The following is a 26,179-nucleotide window of genomic DNA, read 5'->3' as shown; positions in this document are numbered from 1 at the left end:
AATGGGAGGGGGGAATAATCAGAAGCAAACACTTTTGAGGAAGGACAGGGTCAAAGGAGAGAACAGAATGGGGGGTGGGATAGAATGGAGAGAATTATAGTTAGTCTTTTACAACATGACTATTATAGAAATGTTTTGCATGACTACACATGTATAACCTATCTTGCCTTCTCAATGAGGATGGGTGGGGAGGGAGGAAGAGAATTTGGAACTCAAAGGTCTAAAAACGAATGTTACAAATTGTTTTTACTTGCAACTGGGAAATAAGATATACAGGCAATGGGGTATAGAAATCTATCTTATCCTACAGGAAAACAGAAAGGAAGGGGATGGGGGGAGGCGGGGGGAGGGAGAGGGTATGATAGGAGGGAGGGCATACTAGCGGAAGGGATAATCAGAATGCATGCTGTCTTAGGGTGGGGAGGGAGGGCAGAGATGGGGAGAAAACCTGGAACTCAGAAGCTTGTGGAAGTGAATGCTGAAAACTAAAAATAACTTAACGAAGTTTAAAAAACTAAATAAAGAACAAGAGTTGGTACTGTGAGATCTTGGAGGCCACTGTTCTCTAGCTCTATTACAACGCCCTTTCAGGAACGCAGTCTTTTGTACTAAGTCCAAGGGTTCTTTAACACAGGGTGGCTCAGTAAACAGAACAACTCTGTCTGGGGACTACGAAAAGAAAACCATTAGTGGCTACTCTGCTTTGCTCAAGACCCTCATTCTTCTTACAAATGACCAATGCGACTGCAAAGTGAAGAGATCCAATGCACTGCAGTAAGTCGAGGGAATGATCTTAAGATTAATGTTTGTGTTTTCAAACTGCCAGCTTCAATTTTTCCCTAATCATCCTGGGTGTCAGAGACTCTGTTATCAACAATAAGTTTTTTCCAGGAACTTGAAATCCCTAACAGCTTAGAAGAGAAGGCTCCTATGTGTGTCATGCTCCTCCCTCTGTAATCCCTCTCTATCCACCTCAACCTGTGAAGGAAGGAAGGCAGCCATGCTGTGTACTTTTCATTACGCTGAGTAATTTCTGAAAAACTGTCATTCACTTTAACAGGTTCTCAAAAGAGAATCTTCAGGATAAATTATCTAGTCCCAAAAACCTCCTGTTCAAAGTCCAGGTGACTTTACCAGGAATAGCACACAAACAAGAGGGACATGCTAAGACCATGCTCTAAGTGCAGATGCTCACTACTAAAGTTTGGAAACCTGACACAGCTGGTTATCAAGTTTGTAAAACTCAGCGAGCTAAAAAGCTACGCCACAAAGATTTTGATGACCATCTGAATTGATTTCTTACAAATGGGACACGGAGCCCTGGTCTTCTTCAATCTTTTGGCACAGCGAAAACAAGCCACTAAGTGAGCAGTCCTCCCATGAATGATGTTCCCATCACGTGGCCTCTTCTCACACAATTTGCACGGCTTAAAGAGATTTTTGCAATTTTCCATAGCTGCTGTATCTGTATTCTGTTCATAAAGGTTTTCTGGCTGCTCCCCTATGCTTGAAATGGTCTCCTGACTTTCAGAACTCTGGGCCAAATCCAAGAATTCCACTGAGTTGCAAGAGTCCAGTAGCTTAGACTTTTCTTCCATCTTATATGGTTCTTTGGGTCGGACAAGGGGGTCAGAGATGGTTCTTCGGCAATCAGGGACATCAATTCCTTGGTCATCTTTCTTCACTGGCATGGCAGGGATATTGGACACAGAAAGAGAATGGGATAGCTTAGGGCAATCTGAATACCAATCTTTTCTCAGTGCCCAACATCGGAAGCAGTACCTTTTGCTTGGAGAATTAAACTTCTTGCACTTGGTACACTGCCATTCACCCTACGGAATCAACAGATTTCAGGTTAATCACTTGAGTATAACTCTACATAAAAGAACAAGTAAGCAGAAAACATGAAATTTCCTCAAGCCAATCAGGAAATGCCCCACACTCCCCGATAAAGAGCTGTGACTTTAATGGCACTGATATTATTTTCATGGGTTGCTAAAGGCAGAAAAATCTATCACCTCCTAGTGGTTCACCTTTGGGTAATGAGCTTCTCAAAGTAAGGAGGCCTGTCCTATCTATTTAACCACCAGACCCAAATAATGAATATGTTTTAGCTTGGCAGGATCCACCAGCTTTCACTCTGCACAGCCTTCAAGAACCCAGGATCACTTTTCTACCAGGCTGATGTAGCAAAGTAGTACTTCAATGAAGGACATTGCTTGAGAGTACTGTCAATATTTAAATTAAGGTGTAATAAGGCTTTTCTGAAGAAAGCTAACTTAACAATTTAGTTTAATCAGGTTGTAGATAAGTCCCATACTTCTCACTCCTTCTCTCCTTTTTGTATCATGTCTTGTCCAATCAACATTACCTGAGGACTCTTACCTTAACTTCTTACCTAGTTAACATCTCTTAAAAGGTCAGTGGGAAAATAAGCTGATACTACTACCCAGATTTGGCAAATACTTGCCAATAGTGCAGTAGATAGTTTCCAGCCTGAAGTCAGGAAGACTTGAGTTCTAATCCAACTTTAGACACTTAACTAGCTATGTGACCCTGGGAAATCCCCTTAACCTCTGTATGCTTCTGTTTCCCCAAATGGGGACAAAAATGCTGATAACAACAGCACCTACCTTGAAGGGCTGTTGTGAGGACCAAATAAGATAGTATAAGTGCTTGGCATTGTGTCTGGCATGTAATAAGCGTTATATAAATGTTAAGCTACTTGTAATGGTAAGCTCTTTGAGGGCAGAGACTGTCTTTTTCTTCTTTTTGTATCCCCAGCACTTGGCACAGCGCTTGGCATTTATACAGCTATTATTAGTATGATAAAACTCATTTATTTATGCTATTTCCTTCAATAGCACCGACGTGTAGGTTCTATATCAAAGAATCTTTAAACTTTAAGAGACCTGGGTCTTTACATGCTAGAGTTATATTCCCTCTTTTTCCTTCACATTGCAATCAGGAAACACTGGGTGACTTAATTGGAAATGCCTTCCTTTAAGAGTAACCAGAACAAGTCAAAAGTATAGGTAATTTGTTTGTACTGACACTTAATTATTCCCTGGCCAAAACCAACTATTACTAAAGAACCACAATTCAGTTACCTAAAGGCTGAGGCAATCCTATTTATTAAGATAGGATGCTCTTTAGACAGTAAGGCACAAAACATTTGGATCTGCCAGTTCATAAGAGCTTTTCTAATACAGAGTCTCCCAAAAGTTAAGCCTTAATAACTTAACACTGTACCGTGGCTTTTGGAATACCCTCTATGTTGTAGATATCCTCAAAGAAATTCTACACAAATTTTAGAAGCCTCATGTTGAAATTAGAGTGAGCTATAAAATTCTAGACAAAAATGTTACGAATTTCTCAGAAAGAACAGAATCTGTCAAATTTTAGAAACACAAACCAAGGAAACATTTTGCAAGATTTTCTCTCTAAATCATTAACTTAATAAGTAATTTGAACCCAAATTTCCAACAGAAGTCTAACTAGGATATAAAGGGCCATAATAAACTTATACAAAATGGTCAAGAACTGGGCTGAAAGGTTTCACATTACTCCCTAGATATGGCAAACTGCTAATGCTGTGTGTTAACAGTTAATGGGCCAATCAGATACATGAAATTCCCAGGCAATCTCAAATATCCTTTATTTACTGATTTTTTTTCCCTCTCTCTCCCATTGTCCTATATAAACTGCACATAGAGCAATAAACTGGAGAACTGTGAAATCCACTTTTCCATACCTCTTCTTCCTCAGTCCTGCTCTCCCCTCCCATTTTCAGAGGTACAGGTACTATACAGAGGTACTAGAGAAAGAAACTGTCTCAACAAAACCCAGAAAAGGGAGAAACAATGTTTAAGTATGATCCTGGGTTATGAAGAGGTGATGGAAACCACCTACACCTCCCAAGGATTTCATCTCCGTATTTCATTAATGGTTTTCCTCATGAATCTATACATTTTTTAAAAAACATACATTTGCTCTTGCTCATTCTACTTGCTTGTACTTCTACTCATTAGAACATTTAATATTTTAAGTGATGTCTGTTCTAAGGCAAGAACTGCCCAGTGACAATATGATAAAGAAGTCTCTCTCCAGAGTTCTGCAGAGATAGTATATAGGATGAATGGTTCTCTATGAGTCTGAAGTATCTGATTTAGAGATCACATCATATCTAAGATGGCCTTAGGAAAAAAGAAACAGACAAGCAGCCATTTACAGCCAAAGTGCCTCCATATATACAACTAGGTAGGATGACAGAATCAAATCCATTCCTTTCTTTTCATATCAATACAAATCTCCAACAATATCTAAAGAAGCGCCAATACCTCCTGACCCTTCTGATAAGTATTCAGTCAGAAATAAGGAAAAAAGCAACATACCAGTGTATATTCTTCAACCAAAAACCAACTGCTGGAACTGTATCCTTTGAAAATACAGGTCACACAAGTACATGTTTTAATAAAAAGTATCCTACCTCAGAGGTAACTTCTGTATCTGTGTCATCACTTAAGCATTGAGAGTCCTCAAGGTCATCAAATAATCTAACTTCGATCAACTGGGAAAAAAAAACCGCATTAGCAAGATTTGCACAGTTAGTAGCTTGTGGCACAGAAGAGACTGACATCTAAATTGCACATACTGTTTCCATCACTAGCACTACCAAGGGAACAGCTTGGATGAGATAATAAGATAAGGCTCTGAACAGTCCCTGCTGGCTTCTTATAGGACCCAAATATTCCCCCAGCATTCAAGGTGGGTGGCAACAAAAGTCTGTCCCTTTATAAGAAATGGAAAGAGATGTTCATAACAGTCACTAACAGATGACCTAAAGTTTCTAAAGGCAAGAGACAACACCTTTATTCTGAATTTTGGGGAAAATATTTACAAAAATGACAAGAATCTAAAAACTAAAGTAGTTATTTTCTTTCACTTTTCATATGGAAAAGTCTAACAACTTGTTGCTATTCTGGCTTCCTTATGAAAAGATGTTCATAGCAACCTGGCAATAGCAAAAAGTCACAAGAGCAATCATAACTTCGGATTCATTCCACTGCAAGAATTCTATCTTAAAGATATCATAAAAAGGAGGACCTATCTATACAAAAATATTTATAGTAGGGTTTTTTAAGAGCAAAAAACTAACAGCAACTACATAAACCCAGTAACTACAGAACATTTTAAAAAATTATGGCAAATTAATGCAATGTTGTCACCAAAAAAATCAAATTGAAAGAAATATGTAGACTTATATAATAGATTTAGAAGAGGATTCAGGAGGCAGATAGATGGCAGATAAGAATGCTGGATTTGGAGTCAGGAAGAAATTATTTCAAATCCTGCCATGGACGCTTATTAACTGTGTGACCCTGGGTAAGTTACTTAACCTCCCTCAGACTCTCAGTTTCCTTACCTGCAAAATAGGAATAATAATAGCACCTTCCTCCCAGGGTTGTTGTGAGGAGCAAATGCAACAGCACATGTAAAGTGCTTTACAAATCTTAAAGCATTATATAAATGAGAACTAATATTATCATTCAAATCTAGATTTAGAGCTAGAGAGAATCAGGGGTCACCTAGTCCAACTTCTATTTTACCAAAGAGGAAACTGAAACCAAGAAGAGTGAGGTGACCTGCCTACGGTCACACAGGTAATAAATACAGAACTGTGACTGTACCCAGTCAGGAAATCAACAAGCATCAAATAAGCAGCTATGTTCCAGGAACTGAGCTAAGATGAAAGTGAAGTCGTCCTGGGCTTCAAGGAGCACGCACTTGAGCAGGGGGCAGAGTGGGGGACAAAATGTACACATACAAGCATATAAAAATTACCTTTGGAAGAAGGCACTATTAGCTGAGATTGGGCAGAGAGTTGAAGGAAATTAGGGATTCCAACAGGCCAAGGTCAGAGAGGACATTCCACATATAGGAAAAGCAGCCCATGCAAAGATATGAACATGGGAGCTGGGGGTGTCATGGAAGAGGAACAATAAAAAGACCAGTTTGGCTGCACCAGACATTACACACAACAATATGCATAAGTAAGCAATAAGTAAAGCAGGGTAACAAGTAATAAAGCTGAAAAGGCAGGTTGAAAGACTACAAATGCCAAGAAAGGAGCCTGCAATTTACCCTAGAGATACAAGGGAGCCACTAAGGAGAGTGACAGGTTCAGATGTGTAATTAAGGAGAACCAATTTAGTAGCTATATGAAAGACAGACTGTTGGGAATGGGGCCGGGGGGGAAGGAAAGAATGAGATGTTCTGTTCTGGACATGTTGAGCTGGAGATGACCATTTACATCCAGTTTGAAATGTCCTTTGGCATTTGGTAATGTGGCCTGGAGCTCAAGAGAGAAACATGTGCTGCAAATCTAGATAGAGTCACTTGTACAGGGAAGTGATGAGTTCACTAAATGTGAGTATAGAAAGAGAAGGGACCCTGGACAGAACCTTAAGTAACATCCACAGTTAAGAGGATAGGATAGGAATGATGAGCCAGCCAAGGAGAATGAGGAGAGAAAGGCAAGTAAACAGAACAGAGGAGTGTTGCTAAACCCAGAAAGGAGAAAGTTCCTGGGAGAAGACAATGTCAGAAGCACTAAATACTACAAAAAGTTCAAGAAGAATAAGGACTGAGGATCGACCACCAGATACAGCGATTCCTTTACCACATCCAAAAGAGATCACTGGTAACTTTGGAGAAAACGATTTCAGGTAAGTGATGAGGTAAAAAAGCCAGATTGAAGAAGTTGAGAAATGAAGTGAGCAAGAGGAGTAGATAAGACACACGAGGACAACTTTTTTCTAAGAATTAGATTGCAAAAGGGAGGACAGATATAAGATGATAACAACAGGGATGGCCGGATCTAGTGAGGGTTTTTGTTCTAAGACTGTGGAAGACTTGGCTATGTTTACAGGCAGCAGAGAAGGAACCAAAAGATAGGTAAACACTGAATACTGGAGAGAGAGGTGATGATTATGGGAGTACTCTGCTACAGAAGATGGAAGAGGATCAAGGAAGCATGGAAAGGGATTTATTTGCCTTGGTAGTGAGGAGCAAAGCCACCACCTCTTTGACAGAGATTGGAGTAAAAAAAGAGAATGGGGATTATGTCAAGGATTTTAGAGGTAAAAAGAAGGGGGAAAAGAGTCCAAGATGAATGGCCTCAATTTTCTCAGTAAGAGTGATGGGAGGGGATGGTAGTGAGGTTGGAGGAGAGAAGAGAAGGTACAGCTGCTATGAAAAGTGGGATAGAGAATCAATTAGGAAAAAGTACAAAGATCGCCTTAATGCCCTCTAAGTCCAGTTGAGATTGATTAAATAATCAATTTGTAGTGTACCCAGGCAGCACTGTTTGCCTTCCTCTAGCTCCTTTCAGTAGCACATTGATAGGAACAAAGGTGGAAGAGTAATCCAGGATTGGGTCTGGCAAGACATGAGTGGCACTAGAACAAGAGAACAAAGGATTCAAGAGAGGGGAGAGCAGAGCTGAACCAGTGAACTAAATGGTGAAGACAGAGAAGGCAGGCAAGTGAAGCTATAGCAAGGCCTATAGTGAGGATGAAGAATACCTTTAAGAAGGAAAAGGCACTTGAAGAGATGGAATAGTGGTTAATAAAGATAAAGGAACTTCAAAATTATAAAAAGCCAAGTCTGCTTGATTCTAAATCCAGAGCTTCTCACTTTACCCCAAACCTGAACAGCATACACACTGTCTCCAACTATATGGACAAGAGAATCAAAACACAGACTCAGAAGGGAGTACACATATGCCTATGATACATATACAATATATGTATACATTTACCTTTTATGTTTTTGATTGTCCTTGTTTATAATTAAGAAAAAATCATGCTGCCAACAGAATTACGCTTTTCTCTCTAAAGTCTGACCCAACCTAAAAAAGTTTCTACTAAACTGAAAAATAATGGTTATAATTTGTGGTACAGTAAATAGAACAGCTCCAATTCAGAATTCACAGAGATCAGAATGTCCATGTTGGGAATATTTAAAAGTCACACAACTGTCAAAAAATACGGTTAATCCACATTTACCAATGATAATCGTCTCTATCTTAAGCATCTCTATGTCCTTTTGCAGTTTTCTATCTCATCAGGCTAAGAACAAACATCTACACAAATGACTACCTTCCACAAAACTAAGTTCCTGTGAAAATCATTTTTAAAAGGAAATAAATAGAGTTGTATACACAAAGTTTATCTGGGGCATGATTTTCACTAGGTCCTTTCTCTTAGGATAACTGAAGGATATTTTTGTTTTTCAAGGGTGTTTCCTTGTGGCTATTTAATTTCTCTGGTACAAAAAAATACCTTTTATAACTTAAAAGTCTATCTGCCTCCTGACTTTGCTCTGTAGTGTGATTTGAACAGGTTTCCAGAAGGAAAATTACAGAAGAGAAGAATAAGTAAGCAGAAACAGGTGAGTTGCTGCTTTCTTTCCTGCTTGTAGGTTATATTAAAAAGAAGATAGGTAAATTATGAAATTTTTTAAAAGCTTATCTTCCGACAGATGGGAAAAAGAAAAAATATGTAATGAGAAGGCACTGTGTGAGCAAATTAACAACAATTTGCTGAGGACCTATTATATGTAAGACACTAGGCACTAGAGGTACAAAGTGGCTTAAGACATGGTCTATGACTTGAGGGAGCTTATTCACAAAATTCACATACACGTAATTAACAAGAGAATTTTCTAGGACAAACCTTTTTGTCAGCCTCTTTTCCTCCTTCACTTGCTTGCTCAGTATCGGCAGCTTCAACTTTTACTGCAACATTTAGCTGCTCTGGTCCTGACTCATTCAAGAACCACAAGTCATCCGTAGTGTCTGAAACAATGGCAGTATCTATATCCTAAAGAATGAGAAGGTGAAAGCAGAAAGTCAGGATGAGTATTAAGTCAGAAGTCCATCATTGAAGTTAATGCCACCTAAATTAAATAACTTCTCCCACTTAAGGAGGACCTGCCTTTCCTCACTGACCATTCATTCAAGAATTAACTGCCTACTATATCCTTATATTAGCCAAAAGAAATATTCAAAGGATGATGAGAGCAATGAATTCTCCACAGTAATAGAAGTAGTAAATTCTCACACTGACAAGCACTTGCTAAATTCAGTGGTGACTGTCCTATGGAGCAATCCCTAAGTGAGCTCCTTCTACTATCGAAACTACTGCCATAAGACTAGAGAAACAATTTGGAAATTTTTGAAAGGTTGCAGTTCACAAAGATTTGCTCAACAAAAACTTCCTCCCACAAATGGCACTGTAAAAAGATGGAAACCATTCTTTTATTCCTTTAATGATCAATTAAGTTTACTGATGAAATACTGAGAGGTAAATAATGAAGGCTCCCCAAGCCCTTTGCCTTGGCACTAACTCCTAGGGGACAGGAAAATGAGCACAAATAATCTAACTGCCCAAACAAAATTAAATGTCTAGCTTTCTCCATTAAGTATTTTATTTCTGCATCAATCTATTGATGTGCTGTGTCTATTCTTTCCCCAGAATCCTTGAGAAGCACTTTGCTAAAGAGCTTAATGAGTCTATGCATTTGAACTATTGCACTCTCCAACAGAAAACAAAAAATACATGCTGTCAAAAGCAAGATAGAAACGAATTTCATTCTCACTTGAACAAAAAAACCACCTTGAAATTACAAGAAAGAAAAAAACACACAACCCCTATCAATTTGATAGGCATTTACCTGATTTGTCTGTAAGTCAGTTGAGCCATTACTTCTAGGTGTATAGTTGTTTCTTAAGTTTCCTAAGAACCACCAAGGCAGGCCAGCCACATCCCATTCCTCGAACACAAGATCTAGCCTAGGTGACTTGTTCGGGGTTAAATTTTCTATCAAGTCTTCATCTATAGAAGCCGAATGAGAATGACGATGAGTATACTATCTATGTATATGAAACTGAAGAGCCTACATTCTTTAATAATCCCCACAACTTCTGTACAAAGTAGATAAGGAACAGGAACCATTCTTCCTACTGTTTAGAGGAAATACTCATTAAATGATGTGCTCCATATATAGACAGAGGACACAGGGTGAGTTGATATGAATAAAATCAAATTAAGAGATGAGAGAGGAATATATTGAGAGAGGGAGAAAGGGAGAGAGAGAATGGGGTAAATTATCTCACATAAAAGTGGCAAGAAAAAGTAGTTCATTGGAAGGGAAGAGGGGGGAGGTGAGGGAGAATGAGTGAATCTTGCTCTCATCGGATTTGACTTGAGGAGGGAATAACATACACACTCAATTGGGTATCTTACTCCACAGGAAAGGAGGAGGAATGGGATAATAAGGGGGGATGATAGAAGGGAGGGCAGATGGGGGGAAGAAGTAATCAAAAGCAAACACTTTTGAAAAGGGACAGGGTCAAGGAAGAAAACTGAATAAAGGGGGACAGGATAGAATGGTGGGAAATACAGTTAGTCTTTAACAACATGACTATTTATGGAAGTGTTTTGTATAATTATACATGTGTAGCCTATGTTAAATTGCTTGCCTTCTTAGGGAGAGTGGGTGGGGAGGGAAGAAGGGAAAGAATTTGGAACTCAAAGTTTTAAAAGCAGATGCTCAAAAAAAAAGTTGTTTTTGTATGCAACTGGGAAATAAGATATACAAGCAATGGGGCATAGAAATCTATCTTGCCCTACAAGAAAGTAAGGGGAAAAGGGATGGGAGGGGGAAGGGGGAGACAGAAGGTAGGGTAGACTGGGCAATCAGAATATATGCCGTCTTGGAGTGGGGGGAGGGTAGAAATGGGGAGAAAATTTGTAACTCAAAATCTTGTGGAAATCAATGCTGAAAACTAAAAAATATTAAATAATAAAGTATGGCAAAAAATAATGATGCGCTCCAGGTCTTTAATAATTTAATGAAGGAGCAGAGAATATACTGTAGTACTTTCAATTCCCTGTTCATGGCTCTAACCTCTAAGCGAGAGGTAGGCAATTTATAGTATTCCTAACATTCCTAACCCTCTTTTTCTTCCTCTACATTCTCCCTCCAACTTTTAATACAGCCTCCTTTAAAAAAAAGAGACCAAACAAAACTTTTCACTTCCAATGCTCTTTCTTTCCTTATGCCCCAAGCTGTTCATAACATCCATAGGTGATTGCTAAGCCTTCACTAGCACTCCTAGCACCCCCGCTGTGGCACATCTGATTCATTAAGGTGTTAGAACACCTGAATTCAAGTCTTGTCTCTACTACTTAGTAACCATGAGTAAATTCAGTAAATTGAGTAAATTAAAGCTCTTTGAGCTCTTATTTTTTAAGTAAAATAAGATAAAAATTCAGTTATATGAGATTTAAAAAATATATTAACATATATGAAATATAATATATTAACAATATATGAAAAGGCACTCTGAACTCAAACACTACATAAATATAAATTACTGTTATTAACAATGGCTCTCCAATAAATAGGTCCCTATGGAAGCAAGGTAGACCTCTATGTCAAGCAATTTTTACAGAATGTGAATGGACGTGGGAAAGGGCGGAGAGCAGGGAGGAGGTCACATGCCCTTGGAGGGTTAGGAGCCAGGGTTCAAGGACATGTAGGAGCCAGGGACAGAGAAACAAGAACAAGAGGAGGAACAAGCAGGGGCCAGTGACAGGCATATAGAGGAAAGAGAAAAAACACTTGGGGAAGCGGACACATGGGGGCTGGGGCCAGGCACTCAGTACCCAAGTACCAAAAGACAGCCACACAGAAGCCAGACACGTGGGTGAGAAGGGCAAACGTATCCTCTGTTGGCCTGGAGGTTTCAAGGTAAGCCCCCATCAGGCTCCATGGAGGTTCTTCCCTTTGAGGGTTGTGTGGGTGTTTTTCGTTTTTTTGTTGTTTTTTTTTTTGGTGGGGGGAAGCCATGGAGCATGAGCTGAGGGGCAGGAGTAGGGGAGGGGGACTGGGGAGAGAAGTGGAGGGAGGGAGACAGAGAGAAAGAGAGAGATAGGAAGCACAAGCACAGTATTGTACAGTAAGTTAACGTAGGTTTGTTGGGGGGTTTTCTGGAATGCAAATTTTTTTCAGATTTATGTAAAGTCAAATTTGTGTAATGTGAATTGATATAAAGTGAGAACTGTCTGTACACTTAAAAATCATGTTGGGCCTAAAATGAGTTTGGCTGCTCCTTAGAGATTTCTAACAGTAGTCAAAGTTAAGTATCAAGTCAAAGGTAACTGCTAAGAGCATGCTGTATTAGCCATCTTCCTCATATATGAAAATTTCACAATCCACTCCAAGGGTACCTGTTCGGAAAGACTCAAAATAAACCATTCTCTCTTCTCTTCAGCTTTGGATTTCTCTCAATTATCAGGACACTTGCCCCTACTCTCAGAGGGTGTAAGCTGAGGGGACTGCAAAGCAAACATCCCCAGATATACAGCATGATGATAAATTAAGTTTCTGTACACTTCAAACATTCTCACAGTGTTTTTGCATCATAAGGGAACTACATAAAAAATAAACTGCTTTAAGACAACACATTTAAAACTCCACTCCAAAAACTAGCAGGGCTTAAAGATTTCAAGGATCACACACAATTCAGTTTACATTCCTATGTAATCTGTACAAAGGAAAAAAAATTCCGAGCCTGATAATTTGAACATTCAAAATATCCTTCCAGGAAGGTCTTTAATATTTTGGTGACATTATTTAATGACAGACGTACTATTTGGGTTTAAATTGCCATTTCCTCCAAGTGTGTATTTATTTATGAGACCAAATACCTGGATTAGGAACCATGTGTGCTATAAAATCCCTTTCATGTATATTGATGATTCTGTAAATCTGTGCACATAAAATCATGACTCTGAAAGACTATTTAACATGATGGAGATTTTATTTGGTTTCCCACATCCTAGTTAACTCAACTTGGGCTTTTTCCAACCATACATACAATGTTACAGCAATGTTACTTGGTTATTATAACCAAAGGTCAGAGACACAGAAATCTTAGTCCCAACCCTTGCTAAGCTGCAAAAACTTTAATCTCCCTGAAAGCTGACTTTCCCCTCCGTCAGGTAAGCCATACCCCCAATTCTAACCTGATCGAGTGCAAACATCAGGTTGATTCGAAGTGAACTGAAGTGGCTGCAGACAGAGTCTTAGGCCACATGGAGACAGAAAATTTACTTGGTGACTTATGGATAAATGGGTGGGAAACTGCTGTCTGCATAATGACATTTCTTCTCCCATCACCCCAAAGTCCTACTTAAAAATCAATTTAAAAGCAGACTGATAAGGAAAACGCAACTGGATCTAAGGCTATAAAAGAAGTTTAAAAAGAATGTTGTTTTAAAGAATAACAAGGAGATGATATGACATATCCCTTTTGACTTGAGGGTTCTGGGAACACTATATTAATTAATAAAGCACTTAGAAATTCATAGATGAGAGCTTCTAGAATAGCATTAATTCATTACAGTAAATGTCTATATAACAGAGGAGAATTATTCTAGTTCTACTTGAATGATACAAAAACCCAGGATGTCATCAGCAAAGGTACACCCTTCAACGAAGCAAATTACAACCACTCTATGATTTAGTAAACGGTCTTCAAGAATTGTTACGGTTGAAAAATTACTCACCTTGCTGCTGAACTGGTGGTAATTTTTTCAAAATTTATCCAGGTCGGTCTCTGTACAAGAGACCCAGTCTGTCAAGAGTTACATATTCAAAGTCTTCCCAGTTTGGCAGTATCTGCCAAAACTTATGTTCTGCTAATGCAGTCTTCCAGAGCCCACAGTCACACCATGATGCCACAATAAAGCACTGGAGGAGGACTTTATCAGAGGGTCATTTTTATAGCCCACAACAAGAGTATTTACTGCTTTAGTTCAAAGCTCACCTGATCTTGGATTTCTGGATTTGCGCTGTGAGGTAGACAAAGCAGGAGAATCACCTTCTTCAAGTCCATAACCAGGGCTAGAACTTCCTTCTGCACCTTGCTAAATGGAAGGAAGGAGAAAACCATCCAATGAGTGTGGTAGACTACATTGGGCCAAGGGGATGTAGCAGTTCCATTTTGAGTCACCAGTAAAAGTGCAACACAATGGGTTATGCACAAGAAAGTGAACACTTAAGTAAACAACACTCAATTAAATTCAGAAAGTCAGTTTATCTTCCCTAACCCCACCACGAGTGGAGCTGGGAAGTCCCAAACCTAAGGAAAATCTCAGCTGAACAAGAGGCCAAAAACTGTCATTTTGAACAATCTGTCAGCACCTGGCCTCCCTCTAGCCTACTACTAAAATAAAGGAAGCGTCTCCTAGGAGATTGGTTCAATGAACGTAAAATCAAGATTTTAGTGACAGTTTCTGTAGATTTGGGGAAAACTACAAGAAACTGCCTGATTGGTCCTTACTTGCACATAAGAGGTTCCAATTCCAGTAAAGCAGCTTGCTCAAAACACATGCGCATACACACATACACAAACTCAAAAGAAAGTGTAAACTGGAAGAAGTAAAGATAAGAAGTGCTACATCCCAAGAAAGATTCAGAGACTGGAACTCTGTTATGGGCAGAACAGAGAAGGTTCACTCTGTCCTTGGTCTGTAGACTCCCAAGAACTTTACCCGTCAAGTTTGACTACAAGGAGGAAAGGTTTTGGGAGCCCAAGATCCAGAGGTACAGAGAAGGGGCCACTCTGTACAACAAAAGAAGTCACCAGTTGGTGATTTTACCTTCAGTTGATCTCGGCTTGGAATATCCATACTCTGATCCTGTGCGATAGCGAGAGTCTGTGCAGCATCTAGATAGTAAGTAAAACAAAAGGAAAAAAAAAAACCTTCCCTGGTAATAACCATTCTTTCCACACAAAAAGGACCTCAGCAAGCATTCCTGGAGCCGGACTTGGCCCTTACACATGTAGGCCTCCACGATGACTGCATGGTGCTTTCATTAGCAGAGAGAGGAATCAAAGACAAGGAAGCTACGTCAAGATAGGCCTGGTTAAAATCGAAGTGACAAAGTGTAACATGGAGGGGAGGGGAAAGCGGAAGGAAGAGGATATGTTTTACTTAAGCAAGATGGCAACAAGTGATTGTCTACAAAATGTTTCCAAACTTCTCTAAGAAACTAAACTCTCAGACAGAGAACTCTTTAAATAAGATATGGTAGAGAAGTCTTTAAGAGCGTCTTCACATGTGGTTTCATCACATTTCTTATCAAACTGCCCAATCTGTAAAGGTCTACAAGAAATCTGAAAACAGAAACCTCTACTTCCTTCATCGCAAATAAGCAAAGTTACTTAATCCAGTGCCAATGACACTATGAGTGTCAGTTGGTTATCTGACAGCTATATTGGACAGAGCTCATGACCTGATATAAGATTACAGGTGCCTAAAACACAGCATTAATTATTCTGGTCACTATGTATGCTCAAAAAAAGGGCAGAGTAAGCAGATGAAAGACTATCAAGTGAACAAATTAGGACAACCTTACTGAGACTACTACTTGGGGACTAAATCAATTCAAAGGAAAAATGCATTTAAAGACCCCAACACTTGGAAATCTTGCAAGCACAAAAAGAGATAGAAAGCCTGGGCAAAATTAGCAGCAAGGGAAGGAATCATCAAGGAAATAACATTGTTTCTGAAGTCAAAGGCCCTAGGTTCAGATCTCACCTCTAAAGCTTACTTACTACTATATAACCTTGGTCAAATCATTTTATTTCCTCACTTGCAAAATGAGGGGGGCTGGACTAAATGGCCGCTGTGGCCACCACCAGCTCTAGGAGTACTTGCTATACAGACACTTACGTACACCTGAGTTACAATGAGAATGGCTCTTAGCATGCTCACATCTATCCTCTTCAATGCCACTCATGACACAATCACTGACAAACTTATTTAAGGACTGCCAAAGAAAGACTAAAGCTCTTTCAATCTTAACTCAGCTAACAATACAGTTGTTGGTACAAAGCAGAACTCTCCAAAACTGCTATAGTTCGGTTAATTTTTTTTGATAAGTAAAGAGACATGCTTTGTAGGTTAAAAAAAAGTTTAAAGACAGAAGATGAAGGGATCAAAACACATTATTGTTTCTCTTGAGAAAAGCTTTGCTAATATATACTGCCCTTTAACAAAAAGTTCAAGTTAGGATACCACACAGATGAAGAGCTAATTAGACAGTTACTGTACCACGTAGCTCCAAAACAGCTACTTATTTCTGTTAAAGCAACTAGCAAAACAAAACAAAGTAGAAATCACCTGTAGGGAAACTAACAAGCAAGGAGTGGAAGTATCAAATAAAGGCCCAGATCTGCCACACCTATTTACTTTTATTATCCTACACACAGAAGGTATTTTAATCGAACAAATTTATTTAATATAATAGCATTCCCTTCAATCAAAAGGTATATCCCAGGAGGTAAAATGTGCTTCACAACAGCTATGGAGGTAAAGAAAGGAAGAAAGATTTCCTTTCATTTCTTTTACTAATGGAAAAGGCAATATCCAATCCATTTAAGCTAACAAACAGCTAAAGAAATGTTCACTCACAAAAGTGCAACTGCTATTAGAGGGGTAATCACAAAAACATTTTGGGGCAAACTCTGTCACCAGAAGAAAAGATTATGTATTGATAGCTTCTGTGGCAAGCTAACTCCTGCAATATTAGTATGAAATAACAAATGAAGTAAAAAAAAAAAAAAACAGGAGGACTTTAAACACAGGTATGTGTGTGTGTTTATGTATAGATAGATCTAGAGATAAAGATGTATGTGTCCCATATTGTTATAATTCAATTATTAGACACAAAGTGCATTGATTTCCAGGATATCAGCCGAAATACCAGCAATTTATTTCTACATTTTCCTCCTGTAGTGCTCAAAGAAATATAGAATCTACAGCTAGAGAAGCTGAACTGCTACACAAGTAATTAAATTTCAAGAATGTGGCCATTTCATTTACAAGGCCTTCCTGAACTTTGATCTGAGAAATGTCCCAGTGAATCCAAGAGGTCCCCAAAGTTTATTTGCAGAATATAAGAACTAAAATTCACACACATTTAGATTTGAAAGAGTTCAAAGTGCTTTCCCTTACTTCTAAGCAAGCACAATTACTAGGGATGGATGCCACCAATTTACTTATTGCTATGAACTATCAAAACAAGATAAAATTTCAGGGATTAACAGAACTGGGATAGATTTCTTAAGACAAAGTTTCAAAAATCTTCACTTTCCCAACTTGGGACCAGCTCAAACAAATAGGTAAAAATCTTGGAGTAGAGGGTTAACAAAATGTTTTGTAAATTTTACATTTCTAGAAATGATAAAATACATGGACCCAGTTCTTAACTGTGTCCAATTCACTCACTCAATCCTAGGACCTCACACATTTTCTTGACAAATAAAGTCAAGACAAACACACCACACACACACACACACACACACACACAATTTCCCTCAAATATTTTATCAACTACATTGAAAGAATTAATACATAATAATCAAGAAAAAAGTTAAACTGGTGCTCAAATACATGACAATAACATTTTTTAAAGTGATATATCCCTTCTAATCATTCCCATACAATTTCATCCGTATTCTTCCTTTCTAATTACTTACCCTTATCAAATCACTGCTGCACTATGTGTATATATATATATATATAAAATATATATGTTCTGACAAAAGAGGATGGACATACCTGTAACAGTTGCAGTAACCAGATTCTTTCTTAGCATGTCATAAAGGGGGCTGTTAAGAGATGAAGGAAAAAATTAAACACAGAAAAATACATTGTAACTCAGATTTCTGTAATCCTAAGAACTCTCAAAGTGCTTTTTAACAAATATTATTTCTCTCCATGAGACAGGGAGGTGCTGCATCAGTATTCCTATTTAAGTGATGATCTATGAGAACTAATAGCTCTTATTCCTGTAGCTTGCCAACCTAAATAAACATCATTTCATGGAAGAATCAGTTCTTGACTTCTAGTTTTAAATTTCAATTAAGCAAATCTCCATTACAAATCTAAGATAAGATGGATTCAGAAGGCATAGACGTTAGTACCCAGGGAGAAAAGAATGTGGACTTCTCAACTCCTGCTGGCTTGTGGATACAGATCCACATATCACACAAGGTTATGGACAAACCCCAAGAGGCAAACCTTGAATCTCCTTACCTTGGATCTTTCACAGAGAAGCTCTGAAGTCCTAGCAGTTCTCCGAGAAGATCTCCACCACAATATACCATGTGCTGTTCTTGCTGATCATAGAGCTGCTTCACCATTATATACTGGCCTAGATAATGCATGACCTGCAAGGGGATAAAACAACAAAACATCTGTCCAGCTACAACCTAAAACTCAACATTTATTTTTATAGAAGATAAGGACTATCTATTGAGGAGTGTAAACATCACTGTTTTTGAGGACCTCAGTGATAAAAGTAAAAAAAAAAAGACCTCAGGGTATCAGGACGTAATCGGTACTAGCTACAATAAAATGAGAGCTCCATGAGGGTAAGGATGGTTTCATTTTTCTCTTTGTGCCCCCTGTACCTAGTATAGTACTTTGTACTCAGTAGTGGCTTAATAGATATCTAAATTCCTTCCTATCCTGACACCACCCTATTTCCATCTCTATCATGAGTAATTCCCCTCTATACCCTCTTGTCATTACTTCTACACTGCCCTCTGCCTCCACACTGGCAACCCCTGGGGCCTGGAAAGTTGTTCCTCTTCATCTCAGCCTCTTGGAATCAAGCCTCAGCTACAGTGTTATCTTCCACAGGGGGTCTTCCCTGTCCCATCAGCTCCTGGTGTCTTCTCCCCCAAGGATATCTGGTACTTGCTCTGTATATACCTAAATATGCATCTCCTCGTTAGTCCTTTGAGATTGTCTTGGATCACTGTATTACTGAGAATAGCTAGGTCATTCACACTTCTTCATTGTATACCACTGCTGTTACCGTGTACAGTTTTCCTGGTTCTGCTCACTTCACTTTGCATCAGTTCATGTAAATCTTTCCAGGTTTTTCTGAAATGATCCTGCTGTCATTTCTTATAGCACAATAATATTCCATCACAATCATATACCACAACTTGTTCAGCCATTCCCCAGTTGACAGGCATCCTCCTACATTTCCAATTCTGAGCCACCACAAAAAGAGCTGTACAACTAGGTCCTTTTCCCCTTTGCTGGACTTCTTTGGGATACAGACTTAAAATACACTCCATAAAAAGATTAAGAAAGCACTTTTTAGGCATCCTAGCCTTTGGACTAATCTGCGTAAGAAACCCTTATCCTTTGAAACAAAGCCCAACAGTGAAATTTTTCACATTTTTCTCACAGATGGCTCAACTAGTCCACCCTTCCTGAAGTGATTTAAAATAATCTTTAGACCAAGAGAAGGAAGTTGCTTCCATTTACTTCTGACCTGAAGCAAGAATCCTCAGAGCAGAGTTCTTCACCTTCTTTTGTGTTTCCCTTTGTCAGGCTAGTGAAACCTACATAACTCTTCTCAGAGTAATGTTCTTAAAAGCATAAAATACATATGGCTACAAAATAAACCAACTACAATGACATAAAACTGTCAAAGTATTTTAAGAAACAAGTTCCAGGGGGCAGCTAGGTGGTGCAGTGAGTAGAGCACCAGCCCTGGAGTAAGGAGGACCTGAGGCCAAATCCAGCCTCAGACACTTGACACAGGTACTAGCTGCCTGACCTTGGGCAAGTCACTTAACCCCAACCGCCCTGCCAAAAAAAAAAAAAAAAAACAACAAAATAGAAACAAGTTCCAGAACCCCAAAGAAGTCCTGCCACAGAGGGAGTAGCCAAAGACTGAATACCTGTACGAAGATTATTCAGAATGTACCAACACATTAAGTTACTATGGTTCTGGGACTTTTACCTTAATCCTGAGCTTTAACTTAATCCCAAGTGTGGAATTTTATTTATTGGAAATTATAAATTTTCACCCCAAAATGGCTTATATTAGAAATTTTCAAATTTCTAACATGGGCATAGGGAACTCTGCCCATCTTTGGACCGCTATTTCTCTCCAGAATTTAGAATTTTGTTTAATCTAAATAAAAACTGTGTGCTAATGTGTTTTTTTGCCTAAAATGCATATTATGGAATTTTTTTTTCTCCATCTTATCAATTCTGTCAGCTAGAATCATAGCACTTAGATGGAATATCATCTAGTCCAGCACCCTCATTGTACAACAGTTGCAATAAAATGGAAAAAAGAGGGAAGACTATAGAAGAGGAAACACTATAGTCTTTAAAAAGTCTGAAGGTTATAATCTTACACAGGTGACCTTCTACCATATTTTTCCTGGAACTGACAGACTACATAATTACCTCAGTCATACCAAAACTATTTCCTTAGTGCTGACAAGTCAGTGATCTTCCAAAAAAAGGGGTCCATAGACAAGGAAATCTTATTTAGAAAGTCTTCTCTCTTCTCAACCTCACTCTTGATACCTAACTTAGGGAAGATAAACCATATCCCAAATATATAGAGATTATTTTTTTAAATAAACAAATAACTGAAATACAAAAAAAATAAACAAATAAAAAAATAAACATTCCCTTCATTTCAAAAAAAAAATCTATAGCAAATGGGTATACTTAAATTCAGCATCCAATTACTTAAAAATTCAGTCTATTTTGCAGCATTTCAACTGAATAATAAAATGGAAATAGACACGTACATTAACTATGATCAAAAAGTTATCACCAAAAAACAATTTTAAAAAATCTTGAGAGAAATGACAAATGGCTCTTATAGAATGAAGTTTATCTGACATGGTTTGTGTATTGATTCATTTTGCTTAACTGAACTTTTTGGTACTTGGGAAGGTTCTGTAATAGACAAGGAAGGAAGATATTGGTTAGTGAAAGCATAATTTTTAAAAAGAACATCAACAAAATACTTTAAAATTATAAGTGAAATATATCCTAGACTCTCACTATTCATTTTAGCTTAGCGCTGCTTTATTCTACGGACTTAGTTTAAGTTTATAAATCAGTATCACAAAATTAAAGCAACTAAAAACTAAGTGATTTGCCCAAGTATCAGGCAAAAAAACAAAAAACAGCAGTAACAATGCTTCATTAATTGAGTCCATTTATGTCCTCAGTCAATTAGAACTTTGTTCCTATCACAACTGAATCATAAGCAGAGCAAACTACATATAAATCATTTATGCCCATACACCTCTCCAACTTATTTAGCAGAGCCTAAGAGAACTGTCAATAACCGCCTCATTATTATGTTGGACATCTGCACAGACATACCCTAAAGCTACTCTCATTACACTGGATAAGTGATGCTACTATGTGCCTTTTTCTAAGAGCCGTGCCCCAGAGTACTAATATAAGCAGTTATTAAGTAGCCTAAGCAAAGAGAGAAGGGAAAATGAGTGACCAAAGACAATCAGCAACAAAGCCTAATCACACGGGTAAAACTCTGAGGAAGAAAACCTGCCCAGAACACAAAGCAGGCTTCTCTAATAATATTGTTACACAAATTTATACTTTTCAAAATACTTTCTCCTCAATTACTTTGTTTGATTCTGACAAAACAATCCTCTGAATTAGGTAGGTCAAGCAGTATTAACCTTACTTCAAAGAATAGGAACTGAGGTCCAAAGCAATGTACTCACTTGCCCGAGAAAAAGCAGTGTGGCTTTCTAGAAAGAGAGGTGGCCTTGGACAAAGAAAGGTGGCTTTGTGAGTCACAAAAGCCCCAGTTCATCTCCTGCACAGACCAAGCTGTGTGATGGTGGAGGACAAGTCCCTTCATCTGTCCAAGTATGTTCCTCATTCAGAAAATTGTCGTAATACCATAAGTAGTACCCTACCTTTCAGTATTGTTTGTCATGAGGCTCAAATTAGATATGCCCAAAGCATTTTGCAAACTTTAAAGAGATACATAAATGCCAGTTATTATTTTAATACAATAAGTTGATGACAGAACTGGAACTAAAACACAAGTGTACCTACATAATGCAGGGCTCCTGACTTTATTCTGTTGCCTCAATGCACTTAGCATTAGGTGCACTGATAGGAGATTCTAGGAAACCAGTAAGTGCTGATGTGCCAATATTAATTTGAACAGGTATGGCACTAAGTACTTCTTGGTCAGTTTCCTGTTGACCTGAAAGCCCAAGAAGTGTTTTCTCACCAAGGAGAAAGTAATCTCTTTGAAGATAGGCCTCTTTCATGTGCCCAGTATCTAACACAATGACTGGACATAAATGAAGCTTAATTGATGTTTGCTGATGGATTGACTGAATAAAAACAAGATCTTCTCAGCAACCTTCAAAAAATCCTGTCCTTCTAACCTTCCCATTAAGATTCAAACAGCAAACAATAAAATCTTAGGATGGTAGATCCCAACTCATAGGGATCTGCATAGTTCCTTTAGACCTAGCATCGTTACTCTGATTTCTATTTAGCTCCAATCCAATATTCATTCATGCATGTGGGGGGAACGAAGCCCACAAAACTGTTTAAACCAAAAAAAGAGTACTTATATTTGAAGAGTTGAGTGCCATTCTGTACCATTCTATGGTATAGAAAGCAAAGGTTTAGGAATGGTGCTAAGCCATTGTTTTGTTTTCTTATTTTTCCTTTCTTAATTGAAGTCTTTTGATCACGTTCCTCTTGAAATGCGCTCTAACTCTTCCAACCAAACCCTATCTTATAAGAAAAACTTTAAAAGAACAAAAAAAAAAAAGAAATCAGTTTAGCAAAACTAAGACACAGGCCTCATCTGCCAGTATGTTCAACATTCCCTGCAATGGAGGGAGAGTTTTTCTCAACTCTTCTCTGGGTCAAAGCTTCATCATTATAATTATAAAGCATCTGATTTGTTTTTACTGTTATTTCTGGTAAAGAACTTTCAACTAAACATGACACTTTGATAGACCAACAGAGCTACCACGGTATTTAGATCCTCAAAGACACAAAGCAAGTTAGAATTTAGGAAGTGGTATAAAAAAGCTTATTCAAAATCTAGTCCTTTTGGAAAGCAAATGTATCAAATTGGAAATACCTTCAGACTTGGAAGGAAGAGAGTGGTAATATTGGGAGAGGAGAAAAAGAGACTGATAACACAATCTATAAACCATCATCAAAAAAAAGGTGATTGTTACTCTCAAGAACTGACAGGGCAAAGAGAAGATTTATCAAGCGATTAAAAAAAAAACTTACATCAAAAGAACTCTGGTCAAAATCATTCAAACCTACCTATGGAAATGTTGGAATGTAAAGGGGAAAATGTCCCACACACAAAAAAAATGCATACTGAATGTTAAGCTTAAGTCTGGGGGTAGGGGGAGGAGGGGAATTTTCATAGAATCGATTTCCAAGCACACCATTTAAGAAACCCAGAACTGGGCAAAGTCTTTGAAATGCAAACACATTAGACACTCCAATATAGTGAAAACTGCAACACTATCTGAATATGTACAAAAATATTTATAGCAACTCTGTAGTGCTTTACTAATCAAATTACCAAAGTAATTAGACAATTTTTAAAAAATGATTTGAAGGGGGCAGCTAGGTGGCGCAGTGAGTAGAGCATGGCCCTGGAGTCAGGAAGACCTAAGTTCAAATCTGACCTCAAACACTTGACACACTTACTAGCTGTGTGACCTAGGGCAAGTCACTTAACCCCAATAGCCCTGCCTGCCCCACTCCCCTGCAAAAAAAAAAAAATTTGAAAGAATAAAAGGTTAAGAATATCCAAGGAAATAATGAAAAAAAAAAAAGTAGGAGAGAAGCTTAACACCACCAGGTTTCATTTTATACTACAAAGCAGCAATTAACAAAATTATCTACCGTTGGATTAAGAAATGGAAAAGTATATCAGTAGAATAGGCCAAATAAACAAGACCTACAAATGCAACCAGCTTTTGATAAATCCAAGAACACAAGCTACAGGAGAAGAGGTTCTTTATTAGATAAAATTAATAATAATAATAACTAGCACATATATTGTGCTTTAAAGGTTTGCATTCTATACACACACACACACATATATAAAATTAATAATAATAATAACTAGCACATATATTGTGCTTTAAAGGGTTGCATTCTATATATATACACACACACATATATATATAAAATTAATAATAATAACTAGCACATATATTATACTTTAAAGGTTTGCATGCTAGATATATATACACACATACACGCACACGCGCGCACACACACACACACATATATATAAAATTAATAATAATAACTAGCACATATATTATACTTTAAAGGTTTGCATGCTAGATATATATACACACATACACGCACACGCGCGCACACACACACACACATATATATAAAATTAATAATAATAACTAGCACATATATTATACTTTAAAGGTTTGCATGCTAGATATATATACACACATACACGCACACGCGCGCGCGCGCACACACACACACATATATATAAAATTAATAATAATAACTAGCACATATATTATACTTTAAAGGTTTGCATGCTAGATATATATACACACATACATGCACACGCACGCGCGCGCGCACACACACACACATATATAAAATTAATAATAATAATAACTAGCACATATATTGTGCTTTAAAGGTTTGCATTCTATATATATACACACACACACACATATATATATAAAATTAATAATAATAACTAGCACATATATTATACTTTAAAGGTTTGCATGCTAGATATATATACACACATACACGCACGCGCGCGCACACACACACACACACACACACACACACATATATATATATATATATAAAAACTCATTTCATCCTCAGGATAACCTTGTGAGGTAGGTGATTATTATCTCCATTTTACAGATGAGGAAACTAAGACACAGAGAGGTTAAGTTAGTTGCCCAGAGTCAGAGAGCCAGTGTCTGCAGGAGGATTAGAACTCAGGTCTCCCTATGCCACCCAGCTGCCTATATAACTACTGATAACAATAAAGAAGCTGAACACATAGCACATGAATGTACTGCTCATAGAGCCATGAACTGGATCAGCCATTCTGAAAAGCAATTTGGAACTGTGCCGAAAAAACCATTATAACTGTGCACATTCCTTGACCTAGCAATAACACTACTAGGCCTTTACCCCAAATATATCAAAGAAAGAAGAAAAGGTTCTAAGTGTACAAAAATATTTATAGCAGTTCTTTTTGTGTAGGAAAGAACTGGGAACTAAGGGGCTAGTCATCAATTGGGGAATGGTTAAAATAAATTATGGCATATGAATGCAATAGAATACTATTGTGCCATAAGAAATCATAAAAGAGGGTGCTTCCATGAAGCCTGGGTTAGACTTGTATGCAGAATAAAGTGCACAGATCAAGGAGAATAACAATATTGTTTAAAAAAAAAAAAAAGAACTCTTGATCAACACCATAACTTCAGCAGACCTGTGATGAGGCATGCTACCCGCCTCCTGACAGAGAGAAAGGTGACAGGCTCAAGGCATAGAGCAAGACATATATTTTCAGACATGGCCAAGGCAAAAACATGTTTTATCTGACTATATTTGTTACGAGGGTTTTGTTTTTCTTTTTTTCAATGGTATGGAGGTAACATGATGGTTGGGAGAGAAAATAAACTACTTGTTCAATAAAAAAAATTTTAAGTTAAAAAATCTTTAGGTCAGTATTTTATACTTTCTACCACAGCAAATTCCAAATGGATAAACAAATTTATGTAATTAAAAAAGAGAGAACAGAAAGCTCTTTCACAAGTCCATAATCATGAAAGATGAAACCACCTATTCTTGACTAACTTCTATTCTCTACTAGAAATGGAAATTCTCCACTATTTTCTACTTGATTCTATTTTTCCACTAGGGAAAAAATTCATAATTGAACATAGGATAGAAAATAGCATGACGTAGAAAATAGACAATCATTGTATAAAACTAAAAAGCTTCTGAATAAATAAAAACCAATCCATCTAATATCAGAAGGAAAAATACAAACTTGGGGGAGACTGCATTAAAAACCTCTAATGAAAATCTGAGAGCTAAAAACTATAGGGAATGACACAGGTTTATGACTAAGAGCCACTCCCTAGTCAACAGTCAGATATTAACCATTTTTATCTCTTCAACTTAAAAAAGACTTGAAAAATTTTCAAAATCCCTATTGA

The 26,179-nt window shown here is 37.7% G+C and overlaps 1 protein-coding gene across 4 annotated transcripts in view; it reads right to left on the bottom strand.

Moving 5' to 3' along the window:
• Positions 1-450: 450 nt before the first annotated feature.
• Positions 451-26,179, bottom strand: part of MDM4 (MDM4 regulator of p53) — a 42,845-nt gene continuing 17,116 nt past the window's right edge. For 2 of the 4 annotated variants that reach the window (XM_036756667.1, XM_036756668.1), the window contains 8 exons: positions 18,180-18,313; positions 17,703-17,752; positions 14,736-14,803; positions 13,901-14,000; positions 9,739-9,899; positions 8,739-8,885; positions 4,490-4,570; positions 451-1,832 (listed from right to left, as the gene is read on the bottom strand). In XM_036756667.1, the coding sequence (XP_036612562.1) occupies positions 1,260-1,832; positions 4,490-4,570; positions 8,739-8,885; positions 9,739-9,899; positions 13,901-14,000; positions 14,736-14,803; positions 17,703-17,752; positions 18,180-18,313 (1,314 nt within the window). In that variant the 3' untranslated portion in view covers positions 451-1,259. Of the gene's footprint in view, positions 1,833-4,489; positions 4,571-8,738; positions 8,886-9,738; positions 9,900-13,900; positions 14,001-14,735; positions 14,804-17,702; positions 17,753-18,179; positions 18,314-26,179 lie in introns of those variants that run through there. The other 2 variants (XM_036756669.1, XM_036756670.1) reach the window with 2 other exon arrangements.

This window comes from Trichosurus vulpecula, chromosome 4 (assembly GCF_011100635.1).
Source record: "Trichosurus vulpecula isolate mTriVul1 chromosome 4, mTriVul1.pri, whole genome shotgun sequence".
Lineage (NCBI taxonomy): Eukaryota > Metazoa > Chordata > Mammalia > Diprotodontia > Phalangeridae > Trichosurus > Trichosurus vulpecula.
The sequence above is the reverse complement of the archived record's forward strand: the minus strand, read 5'-3'. Positions and strand labels throughout refer to the sequence as shown.